This window comes from Chlorocebus sabaeus, chromosome 16, assembly GCF_047675955.1.
Source record: "Chlorocebus sabaeus isolate Y175 chromosome 16, mChlSab1.0.hap1, whole genome shotgun sequence".
Classification (NCBI taxonomy): Eukaryota; Metazoa; Chordata; class Mammalia; order Primates; family Cercopithecidae; genus Chlorocebus; species Chlorocebus sabaeus.
In genome coordinates this window covers 30,072,583-30,091,311 of record NC_132919.1, presented here as the reverse complement: position 1 = coordinate 30,091,311, position 18,729 = coordinate 30,072,583, and the positions used below count along the sequence as shown (strand labels likewise).

General features: G+C 44.5%; 1 protein-coding gene across 2 annotated transcripts in view; it reads left to right on the top strand.

The window, feature by feature from the left end:
- UTP6 (UTP6 small subunit processome component) overlaps positions 1 to 18,729 on the top strand; it is a 39,358-nt gene that overhangs the window by 14,289 nt on the left and 6,340 nt on the right. For both annotated transcript variants that reach the window (XM_008010966.3, XM_037992761.2), the window contains exons 8-16: positions 422 to 499; positions 1,670 to 1,751; positions 3,246 to 3,327; positions 7,322 to 7,506; positions 9,278 to 9,357; positions 9,740 to 9,817; positions 12,627 to 12,806; positions 14,294 to 14,374; positions 14,556 to 14,665. In XM_008010966.3, the coding sequence (XP_008009157.1) occupies positions 422 to 499; positions 1,670 to 1,751; positions 3,246 to 3,327; positions 7,322 to 7,506; positions 9,278 to 9,357; positions 9,740 to 9,817; positions 12,627 to 12,806; positions 14,294 to 14,374; positions 14,556 to 14,665 (956 nt within the window). The remainder of the gene's footprint in view (positions 1 to 421; positions 500 to 1,669; positions 1,752 to 3,245; positions 3,328 to 7,321; positions 7,507 to 9,277; positions 9,358 to 9,739; positions 9,818 to 12,626; positions 12,807 to 14,293; positions 14,375 to 14,555; positions 14,666 to 18,729) is intronic.

Below are 18,729 nucleotides of genomic sequence, written 5' to 3'. Positions count from 1 at the left end.
TGAGCTGTGATCACCACTGCGCTGCAGCCTGGGTGACAGAGCAAGACCCTGTCTCAAAAAAATTTAAAAAAGCAACCGGGCGCGGTGGCTCAAGCCTGTAATCCCAGCACTTTGGGAGGCCGAGACGGGCGGATCACGAGGTCAGGAGATCGAGACCATCCTGGCTAACCCGGTGAAACCCCATCTCTACTAAAAAAAATACAAAAAACTAGCCGGGCGAGATGGCGGGCACCTGTAATCCCAGCTACTCGGGAGGCTGAGGCAGGAGAATGGCGTAAACCTGGGAGGTGGAGCTTGCAGTGAGCTGAGATCCGGCCACGGCACTCCAGCCTGGGCCACAGAGCGAGACTCCGTCTCAAAAAAAAAAAAAAAAATTTAAAAAAGCATCTCCAAGGATTTTCAGTTTATTTTCCTTCTGTAGTACTTTAGGATGGAGCTGATGCATGCGGAAAAACTGAGGAAAGAGAAGGAAGAATTTGAAAAAGCCAGTATGGATGTGGTAAGGTTCTAATTATTTTATTCTCACTTGCTAACAATGTATAGCATTTTGAGCCTACTTAGGAGTAAGAGAAAATATTTGGAATATATTTTTCTTTTCTTTTTTTTTTTTTTTGAGATGGAGTCTTGTTCTGCCAAACAGGCTGGAGTACAGTGGCACCATCTTGGCTCACTGCAAGCTCTGCCTCCCGGTTCAAGCTTCAATGTTTAATGTTGTTACATTTTGAAACTTCCAGATGAGTTAGTGTTAATTATAAGTGGACTTAGGAAAGTGAAGCTTTATGGTATTAAAATAGATATTTGGACTAATTAATGTGGTCCTCAAAATTGTTACTTGCAGAATAGCCAAATGCTATTCTTTAACACTGTATGATCTCATAAAGTGATATATTAATGGATTCAAGGAGCTTGAGAAAGGTTGTGAAATGTGTGGTTTCCTGGCCTTCTTTCTTTCCCTTTTTATATAATTTTTTATGTGACAGAATAATTAAAAGATTTAGAATGTTAGAGCTGAGAAGAAACTTTGCTATTGTCTGTTCTTGTGGTATCCAGCTTAGAACTTTTTTCTCAGACGGAGTCTTGCTCTTGTTGCCTAGGGTGGAGTGCAATGGCACGATCTCGGCTCACTGCAACCTCTGCCTCCCGGGTTCAAGTGATTCTCTTGCCTTAGCCTTCTGAGTAGCTGGGATTACAGGCGCCCGCCACCATGCCTGGCTAATTTTTGTATTTTTAGTAGAGATGGGGTTTCACCATGTTGGCCAGGCTGGTCTTGAACTCCTGACCTCAAGTGATCCACCCGCCTCAGCTTCCTAAAGTGCTGGGATTGTAGGCACGAGCCACTGCGCCAGGCCAGGACTTTTTTATTCAAATAAAATGTTACACAGAAGCGCAAATAAAACATGTAAAATCTGACCTGTTTTGGTCCAAGTGGAGAGTGAGGCCTTAAGCTGTGTGATCTTGCCACCACTCTTGGAGCCTGAAAGAACACAGTTGGAAGATCAGTGATCTTGTTCAAGCTGCACACTTTACAAGTGAGGGAACTGGCCTGGAGAGAGAGACATGATTTGCCAGTGGTCATATGGCACAGATAGTCTAGGATTGTTAATTTTCGTCCTAGTGCTTTTCCTCCTTGTACTACCTATTAAGTTACGTTTGATATAACACTCTTTAGGAGCATCCTGATTATTCTGAAGAAATCCTTAAGGGTGAGTTGGCACGGATCATCTACAAAAATTCTGTAAGCATAATTAAAGGTAGGTATCTTTTGAACATTATTTTTGGTAGGAAAGTGAAACATTCTTTTCCTATTGAAGATCTTTACCTAGTTTTGAAATTTTCCAGTAGAATGTATGTAAAACTCTGTAGGAATAGTGTCCTGTTTCTTTCAGAAAATACTTATTTTTCCTAGGCTATAATTGAACATTTCAGTAACTTATTTACTTATTTTTTGAGATGGAGTCTCGATCTGTTGCCCTGGCTGGAGTGCAGTGGGGCAGTCTCGGCTCACCACAGCCTCCGCCTCCTGTGTTCAAGTGATTCTCCTGCCTCAGCCTCACAAGTAGCTGGGACTATAGGCGCGCACCACCCTGCCTGGCTAATTTTTGTATTTTTAGGAGAGACATGGTTTCACTATGTTGGCCAGGCTGGTCTTGTACTCCTGACTTCGTGATCTGCCCCCCTCGGCCTCTCAAAAAAGTGCTGGGATTACAGGCGTGAGCCACCACGCCCGGCATAAGTCTCTTTTTTAAATTTATATTCTACTCCTATTTTTTTTCCTTAAATTTCAATAGATTTGGGCCAGGTGCGGTGGCTCATGCCTGTAATCCCAGCACTTTGGGAGGTCGAGGCAGGTGGATCACCTGAGGTCAGGAGTTTATGACTAGCCTGACCAACAAGGTGAAACCCCGTTTCTACTAAAAATACAAAAATTAACTGGGTGTGGTGGTGGGCGCCTATAATCCCAGCTACTTAGGAGGCTGAGGCAGGAGAATCACTTGAACCTGGGAGGTGGAGGTTGCAGTGACTGAGCTGAAAGAGCGCCTAGGCAACAGAGCGAGACTTCATCTCACAAAAATAAAAATGTCAGTAGGTTTTTGGGGAACAGGTTTAGTGGTGATTTTTGAGATTTTGGTGCACCCATTAGCGAGCAGTGTACACTGTACCCAGTGTGTAGTCATTTATCCTTCCATTTATTTTTTTTTGAGACAGGGTCTCACTCTGTCACCCACGCAGGAGTGCAGTGGTACAATCATGGCTCACTGTAGTCTCGACTTCATGGGCTCAGGCGATTCTCCCACTTCAGCCTCCTGAGTAGCTAGGCATGGACTTCTATGCCTGGCTAATTTTTGTGCTTTTAGTAGAGATGAGGTTTCACTGTGTTGTCCAGGCTAGTCTTGAACTCCTGAGCTCAAGTGATCTTCCTGCTTTGGCCTCCCAAAGTGATGGCATTACTGGCATGAGCCATTGCACCCAGCCTCAGTAAGTTCTCATGGAGTAATTAAATAATGTGGGGAGTTGAAAATTAGTTCTTGTTTTATGAATACTTCAAAGATATTAACAATAGCTTTGCTTGAGTAGGTGAGGGACCCTGAGGTGAGGGGACTATGGGATGACTTTTCTTCTATTTTGTTCTGTTTCTCATTTAAAAAACAAAAAGATTAACTGTAGTACATGAGAAGAATGCTACTTTTAAAGTAAAGTGACTCTTACTGGCAATAAACTTCTCCTTCCTTGCTTTTTAAATTTAGGTGCAGAATTTCACGTGTCACTGCTTTCAATTGCACAGCTATTTGACTTTGCCAAAGAGCTACAAAAAGAGATTTATGATGAGTAAGTAACATTAGTAGAAAGGTGAATATATCTATTTCTGATCTTGAGATTAAGGGTTTGAGGTTGGATATTTAGTAGAAGAGAAAGAAGATACCACACTAAATCCCTGGAATAAAAGCTAATATTAGCCAGGTGCAGTGGCTCACAACTGTAATCCCAGCACTTTGGGAGGTTGAGGTGGGTGGATCACTAGAGATCAGGAGTTCGAAACCAGCCTGAACAACATGGTGAAACCCTGTCACTACTAAAAATAAAAAATTAGCTGGGTGTGGTGGTGCATGCCTGTAATCCCAGCTACTTGGGAGGCTGAGTCAGGTGAGACTCGCTTGAACCTGGGAGGCGGAGGTTGCAGTGAGCCAAGATTCCACAATTGCACTCCAGCCTGGGTGACAAGAGCAAAACTCCATCTCAAAAAAAAAAAAAAAAGAAACCAAAAAAAACAACCTAATATCATATTATGTTAAAAAATTTTTTTCGGCCGGGCGCGGTGGCTCAAGCATGTAATCCCAGGACTTTGGGAGGCCGAGACGGGCGGATCACGAGGTCAGGAGATCGAGACCATCCTGGCTAACACGGTGAAACCCCGTCTCTACTAAAAAGTACAAAAAACTAGCCGGGCGAGGTGGCGGGCGCCTGTAGTCCCAGCTACTCCGGAGGCTGAGGCAGGAGAATGGCGTAAACCCGGGAGGAGGAGCTTGCGGTGAGCAGAGATCCGGCCACTGCACTCCAGCCTGGGTGACAGAGCCAGACTCCGTCTCAAAAAAAAAAAAAAAAAAATTTTTTCCTGGCCCAGTGCGGTAGCTCACACTTTGGGATCCCAGCATTTTGGGAGACCAAGGCAGGTGGATCACTTCAGCTCAGGAGTTTGAGAGCAGCCTGGGCAACATAGTGAAACCCTGTCTCTACAAAAATAAGCTAGGTATGGTGGTGCATTCTTGTAGTCTTAGCTACTCTGGAGGCTGAGGTGGGAAGATCACCTGAGTCCGGGAGGTTGAGGCTGGAGTGAGCTGCGATCCTGCCACTGCACTCCTGTCTGGGTCACAGAGTGAGACTGTGTCTCAGAAGAAAAAAAGTATCTTCCTGATTAAGTTCTTTGATTCACTTATTGGGGGAAATAGTTTATTCAATAAAAAAAAAAATCTAAAGCTTATATAAAATTGTAAATTCTATTTTCCTGGCATTTATCCATAAAATGGGAGTTATATGTTTATAGTTGAGTGCTGGTAATTCTTTTTATTTCTTTATTATATTTTTATTTATTTACATTTTTAATTATAGAGATGAGGTCTCACTATGTTGCCCAGGTTGGTCTTGAACTCCTGAGCTCAAGTGATCCTCCTGCGTTAGCCTCCCAAAGTGCAAGGATTACAGATGTGAGCCATTACACATGGCTGGTAATTTTATTCTTTAATGTCTGATTATATGGTTTAACAATTATTTGTAAGCTTTGGCAACATGGTGAGACCTTGTTTTTACCAAAAATAACAATAAAATTAGCTGGGTATGGTGTTGTGTGCCTGTAGTCCCAGCTACTTGCAGGACTGAGGTGGGAGGATCCCTTGAGCCTGTGAGGTTGAGGCTGCCGTGAGCTGTTATTGCGTCACCGCACCCCAGCCTGGGTGACAGAGTGAGACCATTAAAATTTTTAACGAAAAAAAATTATTTGTAGCCTACCTTGTGGGTACTTGCGTTCTTTGGTAGCACCTCTTCCTTTGACAGGAGGAGAAATAGAACTTGAATCAGTTTGTTGTTTGGGTATCTTCAGGGTTTTGAGAGAGGAATAGGTTGTGCTTTTTCTGTGTTATTTAGAAAATGAAGAACCTTGGGCTGGGCACGGTGGCTCACACCTGTAATCTCAGCACTTTTGGAGGCCAAGGTGGGCGGATCACCTGAGATCAAGAGATTGAGACCATCCTGGCCAACATGTGAAACCCCGTCTCTACTGAAAATACAAAAATTAGCTTGGTGTGGTGGCATGCACCTGTAATCCTAGCTACTTGGGAGGCTGAGGCAGGAGAATCACTTGAACCTGGGAGGTGGAGGTTGCAGTGAGCCGAGATCATGCCACTGCACTCCATCCTGGTGACGGAGCAAGACTCTGTCTCCAAAAAAAAAAAAGCTGGGTGCAGTGGCTCTTGCCTGTAATCCCAGCATTTGGGAATGCCGAGGTGGGCGGATCACCTGAGGTCAGGAGTTTGAAACCGGTCTGGCCAACATGGTGAAACCCCACCTCTACTAAAAATACAAAAATTAGCTGGATGTGGTGTCACATGCCTGTAATCCCAGGTGCTCGGGAGGCTGAGGCAGGAGAATCGCTTGAACCCAGGAGGCGGAGGTTATAGTGAACTGAGATTGTGCCCACTACACTCAAGCTTGGGCAACAAGAGAGAAACTCTGTCTGAAAACACACACGCACTGAAAATGAAGAGCTCAGATATAATGAAGTTCTTTAGGTTGGGCACAGGGGCTGTAATGTCAACATTTTGGGATGGACGATTGCTTGAGCCCCCAGGAGTTGGAGACTATCCTGGGCAACATGGCAAAACTCTGTACAATAAAACTACCAAAATTAGCTGGGTATGGTGGCATGCACTTACAGTACCAGCTACATGGGAGGCTGAGGTGGGAGGATCACCTGAGCCTGGGAGGTGGAGGCTGCAGTGAGCCATGATGGCACCACTGCACTCCAGCCTGGGTGACAGACCCTATCTCAAAAACAAAAACAAGTTCTTCAGGTCTCTTGGAGTCTTGTGTTGTCACAGATAACTGCTGATTTGAGTTTGAGAGCTAACTTGAAAGTTAGCATTTGTGAATGATACCTGAAATATTCTGAAACTCAATAAATGTGGACAACTCTGGCCAGGTGCAGTGGCTCACACCTGTAATCCCACCCAGCACTTTGGGAGGCTGAGGCAGGAGGATCACTTGAGGTCAAGAGTTCGAGACCAGTCTGGCCAACATGGTGAAAACTTACCTCTCACAAAAAAAATACAAAAATTAGCCAGGTGTGGTGGTGTGCATCTGTAATTCTAGCTCCTTGGGAGGCTGAGGCAGGAGAATTGCTTGAATCTGGGAGGTGGGGGTTACAGTGAGCTGAGATCACGCCACTGCACTCCAGCCTTGGTGACAGTGAGATTCTGGCTCAATAAACAACAACAGAAAAAAAAGGTGGGACAATTCTGATCCATTGACAAAATTTCTACAATGAGTGAAGATATTCTGGAGAGCCTGTTGGAAAATAGTTTTTTTCGTTTGTTTGTTTTTTTTTTTTTGAGACACAGTCTCGCTCTGTCACCCAGGCTGGAGTGCAGTGGCCGGATCTCAGCTCACTGCAAGCTCTGCCTCCCAGGTTTATGCCATTCTCCTGCCTCAGCCTCCCGAGTAGCTGGGACTACAGGCGCCTGCCACCTCGCCCGTCTAGTTTTTTGTATTTTTTAGTAGAGACGGGGTTTCACCGTGTTAGCCAGGATGGTCTCAATCTCCTGACCTCGTAATCCGCCCGTCTCGGCCTCCCAAAGTGCTGGGATCACAGGCTTGAGCCACCGTGCCTGGCCTGGTGTTTTTTTTTTTTTTTTTATGAGATAGAGTCTTGCTTTGTCACCCAGGCTGGAGTGATGTGATCTTGGCTCACTGCAACTTCCGCTTCATGGGTTCAAGCAATTCTCCTGTCTCGGCCTCTCTAGTAGCTGAGACTACAGTCACATACCACCATGCCCAGCTTATTTTTGTATTTTTAGTAGGGATGGGGTTTCACCATATTGGTCAGGCTGGTCTCGAACTCCTGACCTCAGGTGATCCACCCACCTTGGACTCCCAAAGTTCTGATCTCCAAAAGGCGTGAGCCACTGGGCCCGGCCTGGGAAATAGTTTTTATGGTACTGCAGTTGTTACAGGGATGTCCTGTGTAGATTTTTAAAGCATAGGTAACTGTTTCTCTGATACTCTGAGTTAGTTTCTTGTTGTGGGATAGATACAGGTAAGTTGTATTTTTCAGCCTTCAGACTCTACACACAGATGATCCTCTCACTTGGGATTATGTGGCAAGGCGAGAATTAGAGATCGAGTCACAGACAGGAGAAGAGCAGCCCACAACGAAACAAGCCAAAGCAGTGGAGGTTGGCCGGAAGGAGGAGAGATGCTGTGCTGTATATGAAGAGGCAGTGAAGACTCTGCCAACAGGTGAACTTCACCAAACCATGGTGTGATAGAGAAGGAATAGTACCCCGAGTGTGAAACTTAAGCTCCCATTCCCATTGCCAAAATCAATATTGGGGATCTCTCTATAGTACAGTTACGATGTGCCTGACTTTCTGTTTTTTTTTTTATTTTGGGAGACGGAGTCTCGTTCTGTCACCCAGGCTGGAGTTCAGTGGCTTGATCGAGGCTCACTGCAACCTCTGCCTCCCTTCAAGCAATTCTTCTGCCTCAGCCTCCCGAGTAGCTGGGACTACAGGTGCCTGCCACCATGCCCAGCTAATTTTTTTGTATTTTAGTAGAGACGGGGTTTCACCGTGTTGCTCAGGCTGGTCTTGAACACCTGAGCTCAGGTGATCCACTCGCCTTGGCTTCCCAAAGTGCTAGGATTACAGGATTATAGGTGTGAGCTACCGCGTCTGGCTTTTTTTTTTTTTTTTTTTTTTTGAGACAAAGTCTCACTCTTGCCCAAGCTGGAGTACAATGTCACAATCTGGGCTCACTGCAACCTCTGCCTCCTGGGCTCAAGCGATTCTCCTGCGTCATCCTCCCGAGTAGCTGGGATTACAGGCATGTGCCACAATGCCCGGCTAATTTTTGTATTTTCAGTACAGATGGAGTTTCACCATGTTGGCCAGGCTGGTCTTGAACTCCTGATCTTAGGTGATTTGCCCGCTTTGGCCTCCTAAAGTGCTGGGATTACACATGTGAGCCACCGCATTTGGCCGTGTCTGGCTTTCTAACTTGGTCTTTGTCTGATGGTAATGGAGCTTTTATGACCTTCCTCCATAGTAGTGGTATTTATGTTCATTTATTTTGGGGGAAACTTAGGAAATAATTCCTAAGATTCTTAAATTATTACTCCTTAATTACCTTTTTTTTTTTTTTTTTTTTTTTTTTTTTGAGACAGGGTCCTGCTGTGTCACCCAGGCTGGGGTGCAGTGGCACGATTGCAGCTCACTCCAACCTCTGCCTCCTGGGTTGAAGCAATCCTCCCACCTCCGCCCCGAGTAGTTGGGTCTACAGGCACGTGCCACCACGCCAGGCCAATTTTAATGTATTTTTTGTAGAGATGAAGTTTCGTCACATTGCCCAGGCTGGTCTTGAACTGCTGGAATCAAGCGATCTGCACGCCTCGGCCTCCCAAAGTGCTAGGATTACTGACGTCCTTAATTATTTATTTATTTTTTCTTTTTGAGACAGAGTCTCACTCTGTGACATGATCTCGGGTTACTGCAACCTTTTCCTCCCAGGTTTAAGCAATTCTCCTGCCTCAGCCTCCTGAGTAGCTGGGATTACAGGTGCATGCCACCATGCCCCACTGATTTTTGTATTTTTAGTAGAGATGAGGTTTCACCATGTTGGCCAGGCTGGTCTTGAACTCCTGACCTCAAGTGATCTGCCTGCCTCAGCCTCAAGGTGATGGGATTACAGGCATGAACCACTGTGTCCAGCCCTTAATTATCTTTTGATAGTGATTCAATTTTTATTTTGTAATAATGTAGAATAAAGGCAGAGGGGATATATAACCTAGATAAGGCTTTCAATTTTTTTGTTTAAGCTGTGAGGTGTTTTATTGGTTGTAGTCAAAATAACACTTTTTAAAATCAGGCTAATTTAAACTCTTCTTCAGAAGAGAGTTTTCCCCTCGAAGAAAAGATGTATCATGACTGTTTTTTTCCTTCTCTTTTAATAACTTTGATGTGATGAATGTTGAACTAAGTGATCTGATCAACATAATCTTTGACTTTTCCAGAGGCCATGTGGAAGTGTTACATCACCTTTTGCTTGGAAAGATTTACTAAGAAGTCAAATAGTGGGTTCCTTAGAGGGAAGGTGAGGTTGTTACATGGTTACATGGTTACAGTGGTTGACTAGATAGTGACTGTCTTCTGAAAGAAGAACAGAAGCACAGCTCTTTTGGTGTCTGGCATAGCTTCTGAAAACTTGTATGCTTAGCCACTCTCTCTCTCCTTGTGGGCGACGTGTTATTCTAAAGGTCTGAGTCTGGTTTGTTGCCAGGTTAGGAGGGGCTCTCATGTGACTGGGCTCTGTTCGGTGCAGCTGCCTAGTGCATCTATTCATAAGTGAAAGCACCATGCAGGAGCAAGTCAGCTTTGAATTCTTAGAAATGCGCAAAACTGCTTTTGTTCATGTCAGAGGCCAGAGGCCTCTGCTGGGATCTTTGTAATGAACTGAGGGATTTTTCTGTTTTCAGAGGTTGGAAAGAACCATGACTTCATTCAGGAAGGCACATGAACTGAAGCTTCTGTCAGAATGCCAATACAAGCAGTTGGTAAGGACGTGGAGAAAATATTTTCTGCCAGTTACAAATACCTTATTCCAGTTGTTTTGTGCCACAGTCATATTTTAAATATATATAGTCTTAAGATGAAGGCCATTCGGGAGTTTGGTATGTAAAGTGTGTTTATATGTGTTTGCCAGTATTTGGCATATGCTAAAAATGAAATCTGTACTAGCAAAGGGAGGAATATTATATAATGAAAAACACTTAGAACAAGAGTCATGATTTGGGTTTGTTTTACCACCCATTCCTTTTTTTTGAGACAAGTGTCTCACTCTCTTTCCCCAGGCTGGAGCACAGTGGCGCGATCTCAGCTCACTACAACCTCTGCCTCTTGAGTTCAAGTGATTCTTCTGCCTCAGCCTCCCAAGTAGCTGGGATCACAGGTGCATGCCACCACACCGGGCTAATTTTTGTATTTTGGTAGAGATGGGGTTTTACCATCTTAGCCAGGCTGGTCTCTTAACTCCTGACCTCAAGTGATCCACCTGCCTCGGCCTCCCAAAGTGCTGGGACTACAGGCGTGAGCCATCACGCCTGGCCAAATTTTTGTGTTTTTAGTAGAGACGGAGTTTCACTATGTTGGCCAGGCTGGTCTTGAACTCCTGACCTCAAGCGATCTCTGACTGCCTCAGCCTCCCAAAGTGCTGAGATTACAGGTGTGATCCACTGCTCCTGGCTGTGCCTGGTTTTCTAACTTGGTCTTTCAGGCATGAGCCACCATGCCCAGCCTAGATGATTCATTTTTCGTCAGAAGAAACGTATCAAACCATTTCATCTCTTAGATTGGAGGCTCTATGGTTGGTAGGGAGTGTACCTGATTTGCTCACTATTGAATCTAGCATATATAGTGTGCAATAAAAATGCTTGCTGAGTGTACTGATTATATACTGCCATTTAATGTTTCACACATTTGTACAATTGGATTGGTTTTAGGTTTTTTTTTTTCTCTTTTTCAAATAATCTAGATATAAGCATTTTGAACAGGTAAGATTTCCTTTCATTCGTGTATTTTTTGGCCCACATTTGTTAATGTAAAAGTCCCAAATTGAAGCATTGAGCACTTTCATGACTCTTGCTACAAACTGTCAAATTGAATTTCAGAAAAATTGCATTAGTTTATGTTATGTCCAACTCTGAATGAATATACCTGTTTCTTTGACACACCACAAATACTGATTTTGTATTTATTAAGTTTTAAAAAATTTTTTGGAGACAGAGTCTTGCTCTGTCACCAGCCTGGAGTGTAGGCATGATCTCGGCCCACTGCAACTTCCTCCTCCCAGGTTTAAGTGATTCTCCCACCTCATCCTCCTGAGTAGCTGGGATTACAGGCGTGTGCCAACACACTTGGCTAATTTTTGTATTTTTAGTAGAGACAAGGTTTCACCATGTTGGTCAAGCTGGTCTCGAGGTCTTGACCTCAGGTGATCCACCTGTCTCGGCCTCCGAAAGTGCTGGGGTTACAGGCGTAAGCCACTGAGCCTGGCCTATTTGTTAATTTTCATCCTCTGTTGGGTGAGCATGTGTTCTGGAATAGTGAACTGTTTTGTTTTTATTTATTTATTATTTTTTTGAGATGGAGTTTTGTTGCCTAGGCTGGAGTGCAATGGCACGATCTCGGCTCACCTCAACCTCTGCCTCCTGGATTCAAGTGATTCACCTGACTCAGCTTCCCGAGTAGCTGGAATTATAAGCATGCACTACCATGCCTGGCTAATTTTGTATTTTTAGTAGCGACAGGGTTTTTCCATGTTGGTCAGGCTGGTGTCGAACTCCTGACCTTAGGTGATCTGCCTGCCTCAGCCTCCCAAAGTGCTGGGATTACAGGCGTGAGCCACCGTGCCCGGCCATGAACTGTTTTATTAAAAACTTATGCCGGGCATGGTGGCTCATGCCTGTAATCCCAGCACTTTGGGAGGCCAAGGCAGGCAGATCATCTGAGGTCAGGAGTTCGAGACCAGCCTGGCCAACGTGGTGAAACCCCATCTCTACTAAAATACAAAAAATTAGCCGGGTGTGGCAGCAGGTGCCTGTCATCCCAGCTACTTGGGAGGCTGAGGCAGGAGAATTGCTTGAACCTGGGAGGTGGAGGTTGCAGTGAGTGGAGATCATTGCGCCACTGCATTCCAGGCTGGGCTACAGAGTGAGACTCTGTCTCCAAAAAAAAAAAAACAACACCTAACTTACAGTCTAAATTATTTATGTTCTCTGGTTTTTACGTCTTCCCTGTTTTTGGATAACCCTCATGGGTATCATGGGTAGGAGCAGTGAAAAGAGGAGAAATTCTAAATTGTTCACTTTGCACCTGTTTACAGCCATGGAAAATTTGTTTTGATACCTATAAATTATCACATAGCTCTTTTCCTTTCTTTTGTTTTTTTTTTTTTTTTTGAAATGAAGTCTTGCTCTGTCGCCGAGGTTGGAGTGCAGTGGCGTGATCTCAGCTTACTGCAATCTCCCTCCTGGGTTCAAGCGATTCTCCTATTTCAGCCTCCTGAGTAGCTGGGATTACAGACGCCTACCGCCACAACCAGATAATTTTTGTATTTTTAGTGGAGACGGGGTTCACCATGTTGGCCAGGATGGTCTCGATCTCTTGACCTTATGATCTGCCTGCCTCGGCCTCCCAAAGTGCTGGGGTTACAGGTGTGAGCCACCATGCGTGGCCTCTTTTTTATTTTAAATTGTAGTGGAAAGGTTGGTGAAATTCTTGCCTCAAATGAGGTGTTTGTTTCCATTTATATAGATTGTTTGGGTTTCAGTAATTAATTTACCAGTCATCCTTCGTCTTGTCTAGATTGTTTCGTTGCTGTGTCATAAATTCCTGAGGGAAGCTCTGGAAGTGGCAGTAGCTGGAACTGAATTGTTTAGAGACTCTGGGACAATGTGGCAGCTGAAGCTGCGGGTGCTGATCGAGTCAAAGAGTCCTGACACAGCCATGCTTTTTGAAGAAGCCTTTGTGCACCTGAAACCCCAGGTCAGTGAGCTGGATCTTTTGTATTCATTATATTTGGGAAACCTTTTAAGACTAGCCAGAGCTCATTTGGAATGTACTTGTCTATTGAGAGCCAATTCTAGAGTGGCATTTGTTATTAAGTGGTGATGGTTCATAGGTTAAGAGTAGAAGAACTTGCCTGTATTTAATATCCTTTATTTGAAAGTTGACCAAATTATATAAAACTTCCTATTCTATTTAGGAATAGAATGGTATTTCCTATAAAGTTAGAAGTACCAGTAGAATATTAATGTCACTTGCTGAATATAAGCCCAACTTTTTTTTTTTTTTTGGGATGGAGTCTTGCTCTGTTGCCCAGGCTGGAGTACAGTGGTGTGATCTCAGCTCACTGCAGTCTCCACCTCCCAGGTTCAAGCAATTCTCCTGCCTCAGCCTCCCGAGTAGCTGGGACTACAGGTGCGTGCCATCACACCCGGCTAATATTTTCTATTTTAGTAGAGACAGGATTTCTCCATGTTGGCCAGGCTGGTCTGGAACTCCTAGCCTCAAGTGATCTGCCCTCCTGGGCCTCCCAAAGTGCTGAGATTATAGGCGTGAGCCATGGTGTATGGCCAGATTCACTTTGCAGTGAATTTTTTGTGTTAGTAGGAAAAATGTATTCCAGAAGATAAAGTAGGAAAAAAACTACTGCTCACTTGGTGTTGTTTTCTTTTTCCTTTTTTTTTTTTGAGATGAAGTCTTGTTCTCATGCCCAGGCTGGAGTGCATTGGTGCAATCTTGGCTCACTGCAACCTCCGCCTCCTAGGTTCAAGCGATTCTCCTGCCTCAGCCTCCCAAGTAGCTGGGATTAGAAGCGCCTGCCACCATGCTCAGCTAATTTTTGTATTTTTAGTAGAGAGAGGGTTTTGCCATGTTGGCCAGGCTAATCTTGAACTCCTGGCCTCAAGTGAGCTGCCTGCCTCCGTCTTCAAAGTTCTGGGATTACAAACGTGCACCACCATGCCTAACCTTTGCTGCTCATTTGTATGTATCTCTGGGACGTGAATGAAGATCAGATAGTTCAGCCTAGATTAGTTCTTGTGGGTCTTAGACAGCAGAGACATGACCTGGGTAGCTGTGGATCTAACTGTGTGGGCTGTTAATTGCTTACTTAACTAAAAGATGATTGATGATAACTACATGAAATATTTCCCAATAGAAAGGAACTAAAATTCATAGAAGAGCGTTGCTCCGAGTGACTTGGTCAGAAGGCTGACTGTGTTCTGGCATGCCATTCCTGCTGGGCAATGAGAATTCTGTCACAACAAGAACTGTTTGGGAATGAATCCCTATTTTACATGTCGATTATCTTAGGAGGAACCTGCCTTTTTAACTAGTTTTCAGAGCATAGGACTAAACTGTCATTTTATAGCTTTAAAAAAATTGATACATAATATTTTACATATTTATAGGGTACATGCGATGTTTTGTTATATGCTATTTTCTAACATTTTTTAAACTGGGAGTAGGTTTGTCTGCCATTGTGGATTTCCTGGGCAGAGTGGAGTGAAGGTGCCAAAAGCCAAGAAGACACTGAGGCAGTCTTTAAGGTATAGGCACCGTGTTCCAAGTCTCGTGGTGTGGGGAATGGCAGAAGGTTCCCTGGTTGGCCAGCTCTAGTGTTGCAGGTGCGCCTAAAGCACTATGGAGTGGCCTCAGGTGGTTCTGGGAAAATCTGTTTTGATACCTGTAAGTTTTCTCACATAGCTTCTTTTTTCTTTTAAATTGTAGAAAGCTCTCTTAGCTGTCATAGGTGCCGACTCAGTAACCCTGAAGAATAAGTACCTGGATTGGGCTTATCGAAGTGGTGGCTACAGAAAGGCCAGAGCTGTGTTTAAAAGGTACTCACAGACGTTCATAGTTGTTGCTGGTCTCTGCACCCCGTACTCAGCCGCTCATACCCAGATTATTTGTATCACAAATAGCATCTGAGGGAGTAATCCAATACACTTTTTCTTTTTTTTCTCTTTTTTGGATGGAGTCTCAGGCTGGGCGTGGTGGCTCACGCCTGTAATCCCAGCACTTTGGGAGGGCGAGGCGAGTGGATCACCTGAGGTCAGGAGTTCAAGACCAGCCTGACCAAAATGGAGAAACCCCGTCTCTACTAAAAATACAAAATTAGCCAGGCATGGTAGTACATGCCTGTAACCCCAGCTACTTGGGAGGCTGAGACAGGAGAATAGTTAAAACCCAAAAGGCGGAGGTTGCGGTGAGCTGAGATTGAGCCATTGCACTCCAGCCTGGGCAACAAGAGCGAAACTCCGTCTCCAAACAAACAAACAGACAAAAAAAAGATGGAGTCGCATGTCTCGCTCTATTTCCCAGACTGGAGTGCAGTGGCACAATCTCGGCTCACTGCAATCTCCGCCTCCTGCATTCAAGTGATTCTCCTGCCTCAGCTTCCCAAGTAGCTGGGATTACAGACGCCTGTCACCACGCCTAGCTAATTTTTAACTTTTAGATTTTAAAGACAAGGTTTCACTGTGTTGACCAGGCTGGTCTCAAACTCCTGACCTCAGGTGATCTGCCTGCATCAGCCTCCCCAAAGTACAGGGATTACAGGCATGAGGCACTGCACCTGACCCAATACACTGTTTCATTTTCCTTTTTTTTGTTTGTTTGTGTTTTTGAGACAGAGTTTCACTCTTGTCACCCAGGCTGGAGTACAGTGGCAAGATCTCAGCTCACTGCAATGTCCACTTCCCGGGTTTAAGGGATTCTTCTGCCTTAGCCTCCTGAGTAGCTGGGATTACAGATGTGTGACACCATGCCTGGCTAAATTTTGTAATTTAGTAGTGACAGGGTTTCATCATGTTGGCCAGGCTGCTCTCGAACTCTGGTCTCAAGTGATTTGCTTGTCTTGGCCTCTCAAAGTGCTGGGATTGCAAGCATGAGCCAGTGCATTCGGCTTCCAATAAACTTTTTCAAAAAGTAAAGTTTCTTTTTCTTTTTTGAGACAGGTTCTCACTCTGTCACCCAGGTTAGAGTGCAGTGGCATAAGCATGGCTCACTGAAGCCTTGAGCTTCTGGGCTCAAGCAGTCCTCCCACCTCAGCCTCCCAAATGTCTGGGTTTACAGGAATGTACCACCATGTCCAGCTAACTTAAAACATTTTTTTTTGTAGAGACTGAGTCTCACAGCATTGTTCAGCCTGGTCTCAAACTCCTGGGCTCAAGTCCTCCTGCTTCAGCCTCCCAAAGTATTAGGATTATAAGTGTAAGCCACCATGCTTGGCCTTCTTTTTCTTTTTTTCAAACAATAAAAGCAGTTCATTGTGGTGGGGGAAAACATAACCATGATAATTTATTATATCATCAAAGGAAAAATTACTGTTAACATATAATTTTAAAATTTGTTTTTATGTAGTTGAGATTATAGTGTAACTGTAATTTTATTTACGATTAAAAAAATTTTTTTTTTTTTTTTGAGATGAAGTCTCGCTCTGCTGCCCAGACTAGAGTGCAGTGGTATAGTCTCGGCTCACTGCAACTTCTGCCTCCCGGGTTCAAGTGATTCTCCTGCCTCAACCTCCCAAGTAGCTGGGATTACAGGCATGTGCCATGACGCCTGGCTAATTTTTTATATTTTTAGTAGATATGGGTTTTTGCCTTTTTGCCATGTTGGCCAGGCTGGTCTCAAACTCCTGACCTTTGGTGACCCACCTGCCTCGGCCTCCCAACGTGCTGGGATTACAGGTGTGAGTCACGGTGCCCGGCCTAAATATTTTTTTTTCTTTGAGACAGAGTCTTGTTCTGTTGCCCAGGCTGAGTGTAGTGGCCCCATCTTGGCTCACTGCAAACTCTGCCTCCCTGGTTCAAGCAATTCTTGTGCCTTAGCTTCCCAAGTAGCTAGGACTGCATGTGTTGCACCACCACACCCAGGTAGTTTTTTTATTTTTAGTAGAGATGGAGTTTTACTGTGTTGCCCAGGCTGGTCTTGAACTCCTGGGCCCAAGCAGTCTGCCCAGCTGAGTCTCCCAAAGTGCTGGGATTACAGGCATGAGTTACCATGCCTGGCCATGCCCAGCTAATTCTTAAATTTTTTTGTAGAGTCGGGGTCTTGCTTTGTTGCTTAAACTGATCTTGACCTTATGGCTTCCAGTGATCTTCCTGCCTTGGCCTCCCAAAGGCCTGGGATTGTAGGTGTGAGGCACTGTGCCCAGCCAAAAATTTTTTATAAACATCATTTATTAAACATAGCCATGTGAGCTGGGCACGCTGGGTCAAGGCCTGTAATCTCAGGACTTTGGGAGACTGAGACAAGAGGATTGCTTGAGCCCAAGCGTTTGAGACCAGCCTGGGCAACACAGTGAGACTTCATTTCTATTAAAAGTTAAAAGAAAAAAAGTTGGGTGTCGTGGCATGTGCCTGTGATTTTTGCTCCTTGGGAAGCTGAAGTGGGAGGATCACTTGAGTCCAGGTGGTTGAGGCTGTAGTGAGCCATGTTTGTGCTACTACATTCCAGCTTTGGTGATAGAGTGAGAACCTATCTCAAAACAAAAACAAAAACAGGCCAGGTGTGGTGGCTCACATCTGTAATCCCAGCACTTTGTGGGGCCAAGGCAGGCGGATCATGAGGTCAGGCGATCAAGACCATCCTGGCTAACACAGTGAAACCCCCATCTCTATTAAAATTAAAAAAAAATTAGCTGGACGTGGTGGTGGGCGTCTGTAGTCCCAGCTACTCGGGAGGCTGAGGCAGGAGAATGGCGTGAACCTGGGAGGCAGAGCTTGCAGCGAGCCTATACCATGCCACTGCACTCCAGCCTGGGCGATAGAGCGAGACTCCATCTCAAAAACAAAACAAAAACAACAACAGAAACAAAAAATCCCGAAACAAAACAAATATAATAGCTGTATTGAAGGCAGCCAACATACATATGAAAAAATGCTCAAGATGACTAACCCTTAGAGAAATGCAAATCAAAACCACAATGAGATACCATCTCACTAGTCAGAATGGCTATTATTAAAAAGTCATAAAATTATAGATATTGGCAAGGCTGCAGGAAAAACCTTATACTCTGTTGGTGGGAATGTAAATTAGTTCAGCTCCTGTGGAAATCAGCTGGAGATTTCTGGAAGAACTTAAAACAAATCTACCATTCATCTCAGCAATTCCATTACTAGGTATATACCCAAAGGAAAACAATTCTCCCAAAGAGACGTGTCCTCATATGTTCATCACAGCACTATTCACAATAGTAAGGACATGGAATCAACCCAGGTGCTTATGGACAGTTGATTGGAAAAAGACAGTGTGGCACATATACTCTATGGAATACTGTGCAGCCATAAAAAGGAACAAAATCATGTTCTTGGCAGTAGCCTGGATACAGCTAGAGGCCATTGTCCTCAGCAGGTTATCACAGGAACAGAAAACCAAATACCACATGTTCTTACTTAAAATTATAGCTAAACATTGGGTACACGTGGACATAAAGACAAATAGTAGACACTACAGGGTGGGGGAAGGAGGGTAGGAGAAACGGAGGAAAGGGCTGAAAATCTACCTATCGATTACTATGCTCATTATCTAGGTTATGGGGTCAGTTTACCCCAAACCTCAGTGTCACACAATATACCCACATAGCAAACCTGCACATGTACTCCCCTGAATCTAAAATAAAAGTTGAAATTAAAATAATACATGGCTGATGGTTCAGGCACTGTGGCTCACACCTGTAATCCCAGTGCTTTAGGAGGCCGAGGTGGGAGAATTGCTTGAGCCCAGGAGTTTGAGGCTTCAGTGAGCTATGATTGTGCCACTACATTCCAGCCTGGGCAACAGAGGGAGAGCCTGTCTCAAAAAATAAAAAAAAATAAAGAGGCCAGGCATGGTGGCTCATGCCATTCCTGTAATCCCAGCACTCTGGGAAGCCAAGGCTGAGGTGGGAGGATTGCTT